This window comes from Bos grunniens, chromosome 2 (assembly GCF_055505025.1).
Source record: "Bos grunniens cultivar Pamir isolate PY7600 chromosome 2, Bosgru_T2T1.0, whole genome shotgun sequence".
In the NCBI taxonomy this organism is placed as follows: Eukaryota; Metazoa; Chordata; class Mammalia; order Artiodactyla; family Bovidae; genus Bos; species Bos grunniens.
The window spans coordinates 102,703,249-102,721,639 of NC_141166.1; the positions used below are offsets into that span (position 1 = coordinate 102,703,249).

General features: G+C 37.7%; 1 protein-coding gene across 1 annotated transcript in view; it reads right to left on the reverse strand.

The window, feature by feature from the left end:
* Positions 1 to 8,463: 8,463 nt before the first annotated feature.
* The window catches only part of IFIH1 (interferon induced with helicase C domain 1), a 55,614-nt gene continuing 45,686 nt past the window's right edge, over positions 8,464 to 18,391 (reverse strand). Inside the window, exons 11-16 of the mRNA XM_086369938.1 lie at positions 17,451 to 17,710; positions 14,884 to 15,033; positions 13,222 to 13,383; positions 9,653 to 9,843; positions 9,073 to 9,166; positions 8,464 to 8,972 (exon numbers count right to left, since the gene is read on the reverse strand). Of these exons, the coding sequence (XP_086226064.1) occupies positions 8,793 to 8,972; positions 9,073 to 9,166; positions 9,653 to 9,843; positions 13,222 to 13,383; positions 14,884 to 15,033; positions 17,451 to 17,710 (1,037 nt within the window). The 3' untranslated portion in view covers positions 8,464 to 8,792. The remainder of the gene's footprint in view (positions 8,973 to 9,072; positions 9,167 to 9,652; positions 9,844 to 13,221; positions 13,384 to 14,883; positions 15,034 to 17,450; positions 17,711 to 18,391) is intronic.

Genomic DNA, 18,391 nt, shown 5'->3' on the forward strand with positions numbered 1-18,391 from the left:
CTGAATCTATTCATCACCTCCACTGTATAATCATATGGGATTTGATTTAAGTCATAACTGAATGGCCTACTGGTTTTCCCTACTTTTTCAGGGAACTAGAGAGCCTATTAATGAGGGTGAAAGAGGAGAGTGAAAAAGCTGGCTTGAAGCTAAACAAACAAACAAACAAACAAACAAAAAACTGAGATCATGGCATCTATTTCTACCACTTCATGGCAAACAGAAGGGGGAAAGTGGAAGCAGTGACAGATTTCACTTTCTTGGGCTCCAAAATCACTTTGGACAGTGACTGCACCCATGAAATTCAAAGACACTTGCTCCTGGAAAGGAAAGCTATGACAAACCTAAACAACATATTAAAAAGCAGAGGCATCGCTTTGCTAACAAAGGTCTGTATAGTCAAAGCTGTGGTTTTTCTAGTGGTCATGCACAGATGTAAGAGTTGGGCCATATAGAAGGCTGAGGGCCAAAGAACTGATATTTTTGGACTGTGGTGCTGGAGAAGACTCTTGAGAGTCCCTTGGACTGCAGGGAGATCAAATCAGTCAGTCCTAAAGGAAATTAACCCAGAAAATTCATTGGAAGGACTGATGCTGAAACTGAAGCTTTAATACTTTGGCTACCTGATGCAAAGAACTGACTCATTGATGCTGGGAAAGACTGAAGGCAAAAAGAGAAGAGAGCAACAAAGGATGAGATAGATAGCATCACTGACTCAATGGACATAAATTTGAGCAAAATCTGGGAGATACTGGAGGATAGATGAGCCTGGAGTGCTGCATTCCATGGGGTCACAAAGAGTAGGACATAACTTAGCAACTAAACAGCAAAACAAATAGTAGGACTTAAAAATATTTGATTAGTAGATAAAAACAATAATTGGCCATTTATTAAAACTACACATATCTCTCGGTAAATTCATTTTTCCTTTTTAATTTCTTTGTCTATGTGTTTTAGTGTGGGCGTCTTTTTATCTTCTTTGCTTCTGTCTCTATTGTTTCATTCATTTAGTTTCTACTCCATTTTTGCCTTCATTTTCTCTTCTTTTTACTCTCCTGCTTGTAACACACCATTTTCTTTGGAATGAAACATTATTTTTGTTTTTTGCAGTTATTTGAGTTCTATGTTTTATCTCTAAACAAGTGATAGAATAAAATACTAAACTAAGTTGTTTATTACAAAATTTGGAGAATCTTAAAAGACCTTTCCCCAAGATGTTAGTGGTTTTCAAAACAAGAAAAACCATTTAGTCTAATTAAATACAAGAAACATCAGTGTTTTAGAGAAAGATTTGGGATTCATTTGTCAAATGTAATAAATGTTTTGAAAGTCACATGAAGTTGCAGTTTTGAACTTGACAGGTTATTTAGGCATGAATTGTACAAAGTCAAGTCATGATATTATAAATCTGGATCAAATGCTAAGGAAAAAAGTAAATTTAGTAGTAGAAACCTCAGTATGGTACTGAATTGATATGAATCTCAGGTGAGCAACACTAATTCAGATGTTCAGGTCATTTTAGTGTTACACAAATCCTTATAGCTGATTCAATCAAAATCATTTTCATGCTCATTAAGAGATTCAGAATGAAAGAACTAACCATCCAACAGTCCATTGATCCTGTGTATGTAAAATAAAATACAAGTGCTCATTAAAAACAGCAAAAGGCAGAGTTTGAAGGATATATTTAAGTTGAAAAAAGGCTCATCTTTGGTTCATTATTTGTTTACATATATAACTGAGCAAACATTTAAATTTCTTTCATATGTGTCTTAATGTCCAGTTTTGAAATTAGGTGCAAAACCTAATATATTTCATTAAGTATATTCAAGTTAAATAGTAGTTTAAATACATTCTAACAACTGCATAATTAAATATTACTTCCTATGAACAGTCTGTTCCTCTTCTCACCTAGAATGTAGCCTTTAATTTGGATTTTAAATTATAAACTAATAGACTTCAGCACTATCTGATGTCATCCTCAAGATGCTTATGGAATGACTAATTTCCTATATAGAGAGACTTGGTAATACTCTGTGTAGAAAATATCTAAAAATTATAAAGAATATCTGAAATGCTTTCCATATATATTTTATATTTTATAATTTATGACTTGAAAAAAATGTTTAGAGAACCACCCCCTCAAAAAAAAAAAACAATTACAATTTGTGCTAGACAAAAATTACTGTTCATATGCTACAACAAAAATCCTTCTCTCACTTGCTCTCATTTTTTCATGCAATTGCTGGCCTGCTCAGTATCAAATTATATTATTATTTTTAAATGCATGTTCAGTTTTAAAGGTCATTTTCCATTTACTGTTATTACAAAATATTGGCTAATATTCCTGTGCTGTGCAATATATCCTTGAGCTTATCTTAACCAAAAGTTGGTGTCTTCCACTCCCCAACCTGTATATATTGCTCCCCTGTCCCCACTGCTGATAAACCCTAGTTTGCTCTCTACAGCATGAGTCTGATTCTTTTTTGTTATACGCATTTGTTTGTTGTATTTTTTATATTCCACATAAAAGCGATATTATACAGTATATGTCATCCTCTGGTCTGACTTATTTTACTTAGTATAACGCCCTCTAAGTCCATTCATGTTGCTGCAAATGACAATATTTCATTCTTTTTTATGGTTGAATAGTATTCTATTATGTGTGAGTATACGTACATACACATATATATATGTATGTATATAGGTATAGTGTGTTTATATATTAGGTTGCTTCCATTATTATAGTCTTCTTGAAGATGAAGACAAGCTCTAATTGTAATTGTTATCTATATGCTGCTGCTTCAGTCGTGTCTGACTCTGTGCAACCCCATAGACGGCAGCCCATCAGACTTCCCCGCCCCTGGGATTCTCCAGGCAAGAACACTGGAGTGGGTTGCCATTTCCTTCTCCAATGCATGAAAGTGAAAAGTGAAAGTGAAGTCACTCAGTTGTGCCTGACTCTTAGCGACCCCATGGACTGCAGCTTACCAGGCTCCTCTGTCCATTGATTTTCCAGGCAAGAGTACTGGAGTGGGGTGGCATTGCCTTCTCCTCTCTATATGCTAGACCTAGTTAACTCATATAGTCACTTAAAAAAGTGTTGATCTTTATATTTTTCTATCTTTGTGATTGATACCTATCTTTGTGTTGCATCTATAGGAGATTTGGCCATTAAATCCTTCCTCAAACTACACCGAATAGCATATTCATAGCAATCATGTTTCATTACAACTAATACTTGTTGTTTAGTTACTACGTCCTGTCCAACTCTTTTGTGATCCCATAGACTGTGTCCTGCCAGTCTCCTCTGTCCGTGGGATTTTCCAGGGAGGAATACTGGATTGAGTTGCCATTTCCTTATCCAGGGAATCTTCCCAACCCAGGGATCAAACCAGCATCTCCTGCATTAGCAGGTGGATTCTTTACCACTGAGCCCCTTATTTCTTGAGAAAAGCCCTCTAGATAAATACTGAATGTTTATAATAATCATAATCAAACAAAGGCCTCAAATTTACTCATTATGCTACATCCACAGCTGTGCTTCTACCACTGCTTCTGCTTTTCTGAAAACTCTTACTAATATATTCTATACATATATTATTTGGAAATATATACATATATATTTGGAAATTATAGAAGAAACTGTTAGGTAGGTAGAATAGGGAAAAGAAGTCCAAAATGGCGGTGGCTAAAAGACAAGGAAGGGAAAAGCCCGTGAAAATAGAACAAAAGAAGGTCTGAGGACCAGAGTGAGGACCTCAGGTAAAACAAACAACACTCCTGGCTGGCCCTATTTACATAGGACAGGCCCAGGGAGAGATAAACATATAAAAAGATGAGCCAAAGCTAGCTCTCTCTCTCTCTCTCTCTCTCTCTCTCTCTCTGTCTCCCCCCACCGCCCCACACACTGGGGCACTCTTCTCCTCGTGTCTTTGGATTGACGTGCCCTCACACTTCGAAGATGGATTTTCCTGCTATCTTGTAAATAAAAAAGAGCTGTAACATTGAGCTGTAACACTGATTTGTCTAAGAGCTATAACACGGTCTATCCAAGACCCGAGAGCTGTGACACGCCGAGAGGACTTTAACGTCCGTCACTCCAAATCTTTGTTTTGACGAGACAAAGAGCCGAGGAACATACAGTCGCGTGACAAAACCAAATGCGTTTAGCACTTAATAGGTATGTTTTATGCAATATCCAAATTCTCCTGACAGTTCCTCAGGATTGGTATTAATTTCCTATAGTCTCAGATATTAAGTGACTTGCTCAAGTCCCAAAGCTAGTGAGGATCCACACCCAAGTTTGTCTCACTCCGTACTCCCCTAATAAAAACAAAGATGTAAAATTGTATGTCTAGTAGAACTAATTAAGGATAAATTCACAAACAGCAAACTACAAACTTACAGTCACTTCAAATTAACTTCCTAACTCTTAGAAGAAAACAAAATAATTTTCTTGTTTTTTCTTCATTGCTATGACTCATGTAATTGTTTACCAGATTTTGGCAGTGAGCACTTTGTTAGGCTCTGGGTGCATGAACGTTACTTTCCCTGGGTGTGCTCTCCATTCTAATTTTGAAAACATGAGCTGTGTTAAATACTGGGAAGTGACACACAGATGTTGTCTTTGAAAAATGTGAAGGATGTCTGCTGAAGAGATGGCAAGGAAGAGATTCTGCCTGCCTGCCTGCTAAGTTGCTTCAGTTGTGTCCGACTCTTTGGGATCCCATAGACTATAGCTTGCCAGGCTCCTCTGTCCATGGGATTTTCCAGGCAAAGACACTGAAGCTGGTTGCCATTTCCACCTCCAGAAGGGCTTCTACTTTTGTGCAAAGGCATCAGGGTGAAAAAGGATCAGGGTGACTAGAAAATTCTGTAGCAAGAACATTTTGTAGAATATATCATTAATACCCAATAAACAATTTACTTTTGGGCTGAACATTGCTAATTTTCTCACTTCCTCTTGTCCTTTTCTATTAGCACATAAACATGTTCAAGACTCTTACATCTTAAAAGCAACAACAACAATGAAAAACACTGAATCCTCTTTGCCTTTAGGTTCAAACATTTGAAAACAATATCAGAAGCCTTCCTTTCCCTAAGGCACAACACTTTGATATAGAGACTATTAAATTACAGAGAGGAAAATATTCACCTCTCTTATAGCATTTTTTCATTTTCAACCATTGCTTGTGACATGCACTAATCATCATGTGGAAAACCATTTCTCACCCATTTATGTGTTCTCTCAATGCCTTACACTCAATGCCATACAAAAAATACCTGTATAAACCATAAGTTAGTCTATCTTAATTTCATGGATTTCACTGAAATGATCTCAAACCTTTGGTAGTAAGCCTTTACATTTCTTATCCCCAAGGTTGGCCAATGATCTATTGGCTTGGAAATGCTGGTTGTTCTAAAATTTCCAGATCCTTTCAGACCTTTCAACCCTGCCTTGAGACGCATGACTCCAGCCTGTGAACCTGTTTAGTGAGACCTCTGCAATGCCCTTCAGCAAACAGGAGCTACCTTCAAAAGTGTAATGTATGCAGTAGATATTTAGCCCACAGTTGTTAAAGTGTTAATCACTCAGTTGTATTTCACTCTTTGCGATCCCATGGACTATATAGCCCACCAGGCTCCTCTGTCCATGGAATTCTCCAGGCAAGAATACTGGAGTGGGTTGTCATTCCCTTCTCCACGGTATCTTCCCAACCCAGGGGTGAAAATCTGGGTCTTCTACGTTGCAGGAAGATTCTTCATCATCTGAGCCACCAAGGAAGCCTTAGTCTGTGGTTGGTAATATCACAAATCACTAAACAAGGTCTCCATATGAGAGCAGCCAGGGAGCCAGAAGCATGAACAATGAGAATGCTAGAGTTCTAAGGAAACTTTGATACCACTTAATACAACCTGTGATTTTTCAATAAAGCAAACATAAGCTCTGTGAAATGAGGTTGCTCAGTTACCCAAGTAATTAAAGACTATATGGGGACTGAAACTCAGGCATCTGACATGATATCTACCTGTCATGAGGATATTCTGCAAATGACCTTAATATATTAAACTGTTCATTAACAATCAAAGTGTTACAATGATTACAATGGTTTTTGAATGCATCAGAATTTGAGTTCAGGTAGAGTGCATATTAAGTTTTATGTTACTTGAAACAGGTATTTTAAAACTTTGTGGTAAAAATACTATCTCTTTATTGAAAATATACTGGAAAACATTGATGAAAAAACCTAGTATTTGCTGATACTTCATAAACAGGCTACATATGTTGTGGTAGTATGTTTAGCTATTCTATGCATTTGATTTCTTGTATAATTTCCAAAATATTCTAGAAGGCAGAAATACTTGAAATAGAGTCAGATGGAGTTTTAAAAATATCTTGAGAAAGTCATAGCCTTCTTTTGTCCTCTTGTATTCTGAAGAGCTCTGATTGGTTAATATTCATATTTGCTCAGGTCTTAATCAAAAGATTCAAAGATATTGTTAGATTGAATTTAATTAATCAAAAAACCACAGAATTTACTGTTTACTGCCTCCAACATTTTGTTTCTCCTTAGTCATAGGAAGTAACTTTCTGTGAGGCAGACCATCTGTGAGACTGGGTAAGTGTGGGTTAAAACGGCCTGTTGTGGTTCTGCCTCGATCATGTGGTTCTTCCATGACAAAAGAGGCTACTTTTCTACTGGGAGAATGTTCTGTTGTGCTGAGCCCTGTGTCTCTCTGCAAACGATCACACTTAGTTCAGGAACACTGAAAATGTCCCAGACACAGAGAGGTTACTCTTCTATTAGGACTAGGGAGTGGTGCAGGTAAACAGTTTCTATTCATTTTCTAATGACATCCAGCGCCTGTAGCCTGTTGGACATCTCCACTGACGCAGGTAATCTTGTATGTATTAATAACTAGTCTGGATTTAACCTCCGTTCTTTTAAGGTAATTACTGAGCATAGTGTTATGTTCATGAAGGGAAAGCTGTGGAACTAAGCCTTAACCTACCTTATGTCTTCTTCTTAATAATACTGTTAGGTAGTTAGAATAGGAAAAAGGAGTCCAGAATGGAGGTGGCTAAAAGACAAGGAAGAGAAAAGTCTGCTAAAATAGAACAAAGGAAGGTCTGAGGACTGGAGTAAGGACCTCAAGTGGAACAAACAGCATTCCCGGCTAGCCCACTTTACAAAGAGCAGCCCCAGGGGGAGGAAAAAACATATAAAAAGAGGAGCCAAAGGGCTGGGGGTCTCTCTGTCTCCCGCGCGCGCTCCTTCTCTCTCTCTCTCTCTTCTCTTTACATCTTTTGGGTCGGCATGCCCTCACACCTCGAGGATGTATTTTCCTTTATTTTCTAAATAAAACTGATCTGTCCAAGAACTATAACACGGACTGTCCGAGAGCTGTGACGCGCTGAGGGCCTTAACATCTGTCGCTTCAAATCTTTGTTGTGATGAGACAGAACTGAGGAGATTACACTCCCCTGACAATACCTTGCCTTTTATGGTACTTTATATTTTTCAAAATACTTTCATACATACATATATATTGCTGTTGTTGTTCAGCTGCTCAGTTGTGTCTGACTCTTTGCTGCCCCATGGACTGCAGCACACCAGGCTTCCCTGTCCTTCACTATCTCCCAGAGTTTGTTTAAACTCATGCCAAACACATATATTACTTAATCATAAACACTGGGCAAGGGATGTGGGAAGCAGAATTCTGAGAAGGCTTCCAAAATCTCTGCCAGTGGTATATATTCCCTGAAAATTCCCCCGACCTTGAATATGGGTAGAGTTTGTGAATATGATGGGATTACAGTTAAAATTCCCATGACTATAGTTAGACTGTTTTAGCACACTTGAGAGAGTCTCTTGCTGGCCGTGAAGAAGCAAGTAGCTGTGAAAGGCCCCATGAGCAGGCCACATGATAAGAGTGACTCTTGGGGCTTAGAGTGCCCCCAGTAGACAGCTAACAAGAAAATAGCAATCCCATTCTTCAGTTGCAAGAAAATGACAGCCAACAACCTGAAAAGATTGGAAGTGATTCTTCTTCCAGGGTATCCAGGTGAAAACATCAACTGACACCTTGACTTTCAGACTTCTGAGATGCCGAGCAGCCTCTGGGCTACAGAACATGTGCAATAATAAATGGGTGTTGTTTTAAGCCACTTGTTGTTTAGTTGCTGTCATGTCCTACAGTTTTGTGACCCATGGACTGAAACCTGTCAGGCTCCTCTATTCATGGAATTTTCCAAGCAAGAACACTGGAGTGAGTTACCATTTCCTTTTGCAGGGGATCTTCCTAACCAAGGGATCAAACCCCCGTCTCCTGCATTGGCAGGCAGATTCTTTACCCCTGAGCCACCAGGGAAGTCCTATGAAGCAACAGAAAGCTAATAAAAGCAAAAGCAGATAGCACTATTACCATTTCACCAAAAAGGAGACTGGTTCAGAAAGATGAACTGATTTGCTTAATTTTATTCTGAAATTTAGTGACAGGACTGAGATTAGTACCTTAGATCCTTATTTATACTCGAACACCCTTCCCACGGCAATATACTGCTCCACACTAAAGGGTTTTGCTGGGAGGTTTTTATTTTTGACCTCTGCCCACCAACAAGGTAGAAATTGAAAGCATAATATATTGTCTTCTTTCATATAGCTCAATACAGAGTAAAGCACTGACTTTTATTAATGTTCACATAAGTTCTGTAGTATGATGAAAACAATAAAAATCATGTAAATGTCAAGTTGATAATATTTTTAAAAGAAATCTTGAATCAAATGTCAGTCCTCATCACTAAACAAACAATATTCTGAATAGTTAAGATCAGGAAATGTGATTGGTAATTCTACCCACTTTTTGTATTGTTTCTTTGGTAAATTATTTTGGAAAACCACTACAAAATTCTTTATTTTGAGACAAGGCAAATCTAAGCCTTTGTGCACCATCATCGTTCCCCAAGCCTGGAAAACAAAAGAGAGAGGGAGAGGAAAGATTAAATGCACATTCAATTAAGAATTCCTTTTGGCCAAAGTAAAATTAAGCCCACAGCAATTTACTTACTTGGCCACATTTATTGCAGATTATCTCGCCATTTGTTTGATAATCAACACACATTGTTTGCAGTGCTTTGTTTCCTCTCACCAAGTACAGTTTCCTAAAATTATCAAGGAGTCAGAATCATCCCTGAGAATTCATATAGGACAAGTACACAGCCTATGGCACACACTACTGGGCTTGCCAGTCATCCACATGCATGCACCATTCTGCACTTCATCCCTTCGGCCAAATCATTGGCACACACCTCTCACGGTATGTTGCTTTTTATGGCTTCCTTCATGTCTGTTGATTATTTTAACTAGACTTAAGATGCTCAAGAAGTTGAAAATAAATATGAGCATTCACAAACTGATCTGGTTTGGGTGAAAATGGCTTTGGGTCTTACACTTCTCCTTTCCTGCCCTTGTGTATATATTTGAAAAATGGACACTTGAAATAAGGTTCATAATTTGGGGACTAAGAAGGGGAAGTTCTGGAAAAATAATGAATCTCATATGTACTATTTTGTTAGACCATTTACAATACAAACTGCTTTATCCCTTATAAAGAAACTTAAAGACTTTAAGTCTTCTCTTGGACTTACTTGAACTCTGGTGTCATATTGACATGGTGCATCTTCTCAATTACGTGGATATCTTCTCCAGAGCAGGCTGGCACACCACAGTTTTTACACAGAAAATTTATTAATGATGGCTTGCCCTTGAACTGCTTTGCAATACTTCTCTTGGTTTTCATTTTCTTTTCCATTATACTTTGCATCTGTAATTCCAAAATCTGCAAAAGAATATTCAATGTGATTTTTTTTTCATAGTTTCAATGAAGTAAGTTGCCTGGAATTCAAAGATCGTAGATAGTTATGAAAATATACATTTGACTTTTAGTCTAAAAATAAAAGTGATGAGGTGATGGTCCTCAAAGTGTTTAGTATAGAGTCTTCTCCTACAATCATGGAAATGTGGAATCCTTAAGTGTGCAAAACATACTCCACTCCATTTTTTAAAATGCTCTACTGTGAGAAAATGTTTGGCAATATTTAATAAAGACAAAGGGAAAAAGGCAAAAACAAAGAAACTCCTTCTAATCCGCATCTCCATAGGTTTTAATTCTATCTCATAAAATAAGTCTACTCTTTCTTCCACATGAAGTCTCTTTAAAGAACTAAACATTCTTACTTCATCACCCTTAGTCATTTCTTATCCATGAGAAGCCTCCAGTTTCTTTCATTTCTCTTCATATACTGTAACTTCCAGACTTGTCACTATTTTATCTCCTCTATACATTTGTGACAGAAAATACTAGTTTCCCACCTAGGTTCCATTCTTTGTAGTAACAGAACTATAATTTTATTCTGAGTGGAAATATACCTCTAAATAACTACATTTATGAGTCAGTGGCCTTTAAGACATAAGTCTATAATATGTTGAATGAAATTTCCAGAAAGGATCTTTAAGTATCAGGTAGCTGGCATGGGCACTGTTGCCTTTTCCGTCTTTCTCCTCCTTCCTTCTTAGAGTGAACATGCAGCAGCTGAAATTCTAAAAGCTTTGACCTTGAGAGTGGAAGCCAAATAGTAAAAAGGCAGAGAAGAGAAAGGAATTTTGGCATCCTGATGACATCATGGAGCTATTGTGTATGTCTAGATTACCCACAGTCTTTATATGAGAGAATAAAATCTTAAAATTTTTATATTCCCAATTCTGCGGCTAATGGAGAAACTTGTTCATAACAGAAATAATATCGTTTATGAGAGATATAAAACTTGAGATAGAGACTGGCCAGTTCTCATACCTATACAACTTCACAGTAGACAATTCTAGTTTTTAAATAATTTACCTCCAAACTAAACCTCTCAAAGATGACAAATTGATATTAAGTTGTGGAGGAAGCCATTGTTTTCCTTAAAATCAAAGGGAAGTTTTCAGGAAAAGTAAACTATCGGTGCTGATGAACAAAACTGAATAGCCCAGTTCTCTGGCTCTCACCTCTGTTTTAGACCCTGACTCAAGGCAGCCATAGTTAGCACAGAAAAGAGAACAAACCTTGCAAGTGAACCTGTGGGCTATAATACGAGTTAATCAGATGAGTATGAAGACAAATTTCCTATGTAAATTATAACAATATAATGAATTGAAGTATTCTGTTCTTTAAAAGTTTAATTAGGCTGTTCTTGCAGGATATTTACAGTTCAGCGAGCTGGTGAAAAGATGATTTGGCATAGGAACAGATACATATGGGCAATTAAGAAATAACTATGAATGCAACAGAAAGAAAAAGCAAACAAAACCAAGGTCAGTGTTTGGATATGTAACCAGGACACCAGAAACCAAAAGAATAACTCTAAGCTAGTAAAGGATATGAAACAATTAAAAGGGCCAGAAAAGAAAAGAAATCATAACAAATATATGGGAGGCACAGCTATAATCAGTCTGCGTGCGTGCTCAGTCGTGCCCAACTCTTTGCAACCTCATGGACTGCAGTGTAGCACGCTAGTCTCCTCCATGGAATTCTGCAGGCAAGAATACTAGAGTGGAGTGCCATTTCCTTCTCCAATAATAATCAGTCTAATTCCAACTAAAATGTAATGTGGCAAATGTTGTTGGGTCAAGCCAGGGACAATGTTTAGTATCTTCAACTTACTCCTACAAGTCTGATTTGATTGAAGAAGCTTGGGGGTATGTATAAACTCAGTATATAACATGGAAAATAGACCTCCCCTTATATGTCAACTCAAACTGTTTATTAGTGGTTGCTCCAGTGTTATGTTGAGAAGGATTCTTAAATCAGTAGAAAGAAGTGTTTTGACCTGGCGGCCATGTGTGATGGGGTTCTGAACAGAGTAGTGCTGACACATACCTCGTGTCATTGCCATCCCTACTCTGGGTTTGTCTACCTGGAGCAATTCTAAGAGAGTTGGTCTCTTAGCCAAAGGAGACGTAAAAAAGATAGTCCATGGGGCCCCCAAAGAAACTGTGTCTTTTCTAGAGATTATCTGTGACTCATAAACTCCAGAGATGGTTCTAGAGTTTATACAAAACACTGGTCTTGAAACATCAATCTTTGAAAAACATCCCACGTGATTTATTCATTTAGTACTTTAAATGTAAAGTGCTAACTTTCCACTGGTATTATATGGCTACAAATGTTTGATTTGACACCACAAAATGTTTGGTTTGCCTTATATTTAAAGGGGTTTTAAAATATAAATTCGTGTAGAAACCTGGCCAGGAAACCTTGGAGTTGGTTATAGCAATGCACACCAATTTGAAAGCATCCCTTCCGTGAAACTCTATTTAGGGTAGAGCCAATTCCAATGTTAAGAAACTAACATTCACACCCATATGCAAGGGTGTGAATTTTCTTCTAAATGGATTGTTTGCTATTATAGTAGTTACAGTCTTTAATTCAGTGGTATGGGGGATTTCCTGAAATATTGTAGAAATACATTCTTCCTTTGCTGCATTCCTCTCACAACTCAAATGATTCTATGTTAGTAAACTGAGATGCAGCAAGATGGTATATGATCTATTTTCTTAACACTCGGGGCTAGCTTCAATGTCTCTCCCTCTTAGAGAGGCCTTTCCCAAACACCTAACCTAAAGTGCCCAATTAGATGTTTGTTTCACATTGTCTTGATCTAATGCTTCAGCTCTCCTCTCCATACATGTATTACTTGCTTTATTTCTCTTTATTTCTCCCCCTCAAATCTCACCATGTACTCGCTCAAATACAAGTTTCATGCAGGAGGGATCTATCTGTGTTGCTTGCGGTGACATTCACTGTTTTTACAACGTTGCCTAACACGCAGTAGGCACTTCACAAATATTTCTAAAATGAAAAAATTGTGCCTGTACAGATTAGATGGGACCAGAATGACCAGGTTGAATTGAATAACTGAGTTTCACTAGACTTTCTGGATCAAGGAAAATCTAAATTTATATTACCAAACTTTATAGAACAGTTCCCTGATGATTTCTGCCCACCACAGATCTTGAGTCTTTGTATGTGAATCTGGTCTCTGAACAGTGCTTCAAACTGGAACTTATAATTCAGCACAATTTCTGTCTAGAGGCTTAACCACAAAGAGATATCATGGCAACCACAGGCAGCCATTTAAAAGTGAAAACTAAATTCAGAGTTGGCCCAAAACAATACCTTATGAGCATACTCCTCTGGTTTCATATTTTGAACACGGTCTATAGCTTTATACATCATTTTCTCTCGGAAATCATTAACTGTTTCACGTTCAACAACCCCTGAACCGCTTTGGGCAACCAGGACATAGGTGCTCTCATCAGCTCTGGCTCGACCACGGGCCTGAGAACAGAAAGAAATCAAGTCAGTGAAGGGCTGTGCTTTGCTGCGAATGTACCTGCTTTTGTTCTGGAATGATATTCACTGCTCAGTATCCCATCATCAAAAGATTCCTCTATTCTCTGTAAAGTCAGTTATTATCCATTTTCTTAATAAGTTGGCTATTTGAAACTCAAAATGCACTTCAGTGAAAAACAATGTTGTAGAATGATGATGGTTAGGTTCCCACATGCATGGGTGCATGTGTGCTATGTCACTGCAGTCGTGTCCAAGTTTTTGTGACCCCATGAACTGTAGCCTGCCAGGCTCCTCTGTCCACAGGATCCTCCAGGCAAGAATACTAGAGAAGGTTGCCATGCCCTTCTCCAAGGAATCTTCCCAATCTAGGAATCGAACCTGTGTCTCTTATATCTCCTGCATTGGCAGTTGAGTTCTTTACCGCTGAGCCACCACGGAAGCCCACACCAGCCCTCAAAAGCCTCAATGACACAAGGCCATCCTGTCCTGCCCTTCTTTTCTCCAAGTACCCTTCTCAAACCCTGCAAACCATCATCAGTGATTTGGGCTGGGGGAGCCCAATTGCCCCCCTTCCCGGTAGGGAGGACAAATGGGGAGAAGGGCCTCTCTGACTTTGACACCAGAGCTGAGGTGAGTGCCGTTATGTTTCTAGCACCTACCTTCAATGTTCCAAGAAAACACACTCAATGTGGTGGTACATTTCTATGCTGTGCTGTGCTTAGTCATTCAGTCATGTCTGACTCTTTGTGATCCCATGGACTGTAGCCTTCCAGTCTCCTCTGTCCATGGGGATTCTCCAGGCAAGAATACTGGAGTGGGTTGCCATGCCCTTCTCCAGTGGTCTTCCTAACCAAGGGGTCGAACCCAGGTCTCCTGCATTGCAGGTGGATTTTTTACCCAGCTGAGCTACCAGGGAAGCCCAATACAGTCCTTCACTTTTGTATAAAGAGTTAATACTAAGGCACATTTTGAGCAACAAAAAATGTTATGGCCTTGGCCAGGAACCTCACCATAAATGCTATCACCCTCGTGAAAAATTCATTCTGAGTAGTGAGGCATTAATAACACATCAACTCCTGAAATCCAAGTATTTCTTAATTTGGTGGCTTTCTGATTATCTGGTTGATTTCTCTTTTTGTAGGAAACAGATATATTTTTTAAACTATGTGTGCTGTTCTACTAAAAGAAATCAAAACACACACACAAACGGGCTTCCCTTGTGGCTCAGCTGGTAAAGAATCCACCTGCAATGCGGGAGACCTGGGTTCGATCCCTGAATTGGAAGATCCTTGGAGATGGGAAAGGCTACCCACTCCAGTATTCTGGCCTGGATAATTCCATGGACTGTAGAGTCCATGGGGTTGCAAAGAGTCGGATGCAAGTGAGCAACTTTCACTTTCCATTTCGTGTGTGCTGTTTTACTAAAAGAAAACAAAACAAGAGCATAAAATAAGAAATTAACATATTTGAGGTATCAGAATGTACCTGGACCATGGCTATTTCATTAGTGACGAGACCATAACGGATAACGATATTACATTCTTTAATATCCAGACCTTCTTCTGCCACTGTGGTAGCGATAAGCAGATTTATTTTTCCCGTGCGAAATTTACTAATGACTTCTTTTTGTTCATTCTGTAGAAACATTTTAGTAAATTAAATGTTGTACTGCTAAACACATTAAAATCTTCTAATTAGGAGAAGAAATACTAAATTGCAACTGGTCAGTGTAAATGAAAGGATTAGATCATACACGGATTTGCTGCCATCTGTTTTTGGCATTGAACAAAGACATGATGGTGAGGCAACATTTGATTTCCAATCTGGGATTACCACACAATAACAAAAATATTTCCATCCTCCAGTCTGGAGGTGGGAAGGCCATCATTTGTGCCAAGGAAACAAACTGATGGGTGACTTAGGCGGAAGAAAGGAGGAGATGCTCTCAGCTGAGAAGAGGATACAGCAATGAGAAACTAAAATAGGCTTTGCTTTTTACTACATTAACTTCAGAATCTTCAACAGTCAGAGAATAAGATGCAGTGACACTTTTAAAGACAGTCAAATTTTGAGTCAGAGAAAAAATATACACTGTATTTTGCATTTGGTCACTTTAAGAGTCATTCAAGCAAAGAAACATGAAGTATTCCTGGCAGAACCTGAAAGCACTGGTTGCCTCCAGGGAGAGGAGCTGGGAGACTGAAGGACACTGGTGTGCCCTGTACCTTATTAATTGTTAAAGAGGTAAATATATTATCTGTTCAAAGGATGATATCAATAAAAATGAAAGAATAGGTTATTAAAAACATAATTAAAACATATTTAAATTTTTAAAAATCTGAATTTTGAAAGTTAACATAGGAAAAGGAATCAAATATTCCCTTTGCTCTTGCATAGGAGGAACTGGTGAGCATAATCCTATTGATAATAGGATTATGTATACATCATAATCCTATTGATGTAGCCAGTGGAGTTTTATTTTCATAACTATTCTTATCAAAGCTGTTGATCCAGTAGCCTTTGGTGTATGTTTACCTATCTTTTGCCTCCATATATTAAACAAAAATACACCTGTCAGACAGACTGTATGTTCTCCTATTCCCATCCAATTCTTTTCAGAGGCAAGAAGACATATGTCTTTCTTTTTGACTTCTAACTGCTGGAGAATCCTGCAGAAAGATCCCTCTCCAGTCTTCTCTGATAATTTTTCCTTCTTGCACTCATGCCCACTATTGATACAAACTTGACAGATCCTTGGATTTTAGATGTTTTTGCCTTCATTCAAAGGACTAACTTTAATAGTGAGAATTTCAGACTCAGTGTCAGACCCCCACATCATATTACATAGATGCCTAACTCCTCTTCCAATGAGTAAGTCCAAGTCAGTCTACAGGTGAGGATGTGGGGAGTGAGGAAGGGGGTGTGTTCTATATTTTGGCATTCAGCTACCTAGTCAAAACTGGATAAGCAAAAAGTAGCTTGAATGCATACTTGCCATTTGTAACCCATCTCTTTCCAAAGATGAGCCAAGGCCGCATAAAATCAAAGTCTTAACACTAAAGCTAATAGAATAAAAACTAAAAAATGGGATCAAAAGTGAAAAAGTATAGGTGTATCACTTGTAGGGATTAAAACAGAAGCTGAGAGAATGAACTTCAGTTTTGCTATAAGTTTCCTGGCAGCTAGGGCAAAGAGGAAAACATATCAAGTAAAGCAGCTCTCATCATAAAGAAGGATGTAAACTCCTTACCTAAAGAAAACAGTGCTTTCTTTGGCATAAACTTTAGAGGCAACTCCAGTATAAGTAGACAGTATACCAAGAGTTTTGGTGCACAATTTGAAGAACAACTTCTTTTCAATAAATGTTAAAACAAATTCAGTTTGTTCCAATGGACCAAATGATGATGACCATAATAACTAAAGTGTCCTTTTGTCCAGAAAAACTCAGGACCAATAGGACTTCAGAAGACATTTTATACTAACAAGCCATTTCTGTTTCACCTTTATTTATAATCTCTATAAGTGTCTTTTTTTCCGTCTTCCAAGAGTTTTTTTATTGTTCACATAAGTAGTATAATAAATTAAAAGCAAAACAAAACAAAACTCGAAAAGAAAATCTCTCATGGTCCCAAATCTCTATCACATCAAATGTCTTAATTTTCCCAAGTTCCCTTAAAGATCTCATCCTATGCAAACATATTTTACAAGTTCTAATTATAATGCACACATTTTTGTGGAAATTTGATTTTTCCATTTGATATTATATTGTGACTGTTTTCCCATTTTGTTACTAAGTTTAAGTGTTAAGCATTTTTGCAAAAGAAACCCAATATAGAAAGTTCCTCCAAGAACATAGAGAAAGTGATTCCTAGAACAAAGTTTAGCCTCTCAAATGCCACATATTGATGGCTATTAAACTCACATTTTCTTTCAAGAACAGTTGTTTCATTCGATTAAAGTATTTGTGGGTTGGTGAGAAGATTGATGAAAAAAGACTACAGGTGAAAAGAAATGACAGCATAAGAACAAAAAATCCGAAAGGAAGTTTTCACCTGTGTCATGGGCTTGAACTCGCTGCTGTGTCCAGCGCCAATAAGATGGTGGGCTTTGACTCCTACTTCTGAAAATTTTTCGTTTTCAATAATCCACTGGGAAAGGGCATATGCACTCTGTCGTGTTTTTGTGAAAATTATTCCTCGTGCTGATCCTTCAGTCCTTGAATATTGTTCCATTATGGTGTTTCTCAATTTGATGAGCTTTTCATTTTCATGTTCTGGGTTTTGGGCTAGTTTTTTCAACTTTTTCTTATTTCCTTTAAGAAAGAATTCATTTATTTCCTTTTTTAACTCAAGTATACTCGATTTACAATGTTCTGTCAGTTTCAGATATACAGAAAAGTATACAGAAATATATATATACATTTTTAAATATTCTTTTCCATTATGGCTTATTCCAAAATATTTAACACAGTTCCCTGGGCTATACAGTAGGACCTTGCTGTTTATCTGTTTTATATATATTGATTATAGTTTGTATCTGCTAATCCCAAACTCTTAATTTATGCCTCTCCCTCTGCCTTTCCCCTTTGGTAACCATAAGTTTCCTATCTATGTCTGTGAATCTGTTTCTGTTTTATAAATAAGTTTGTATCATATTTGACTTTCCACATATAAGTGATGTCAGATAATTATTTGTCTTTCTCTGAATGGCTTACTTCATTTAGTATGATAATCTCCAGGTTCACCCATGTAACTACAAATGGCATTATTTCATTCTTTTATAGCTGAGTAGTATCTTCCATTGTCTGTGTACATGTATAGCTACAGATAGAGATGATATAAATATAGATATAGATGTATAGCATCTTTATGATCCATTCATCTACTGATGTACATTTAGGTTGCATGCATGTCTTGGCTATTGTGAGTAGTGCTGCTATAAGCATTTGGATGCATGCATCTTTCCAAATTAGAGTGCTCTCTGGATATATGCC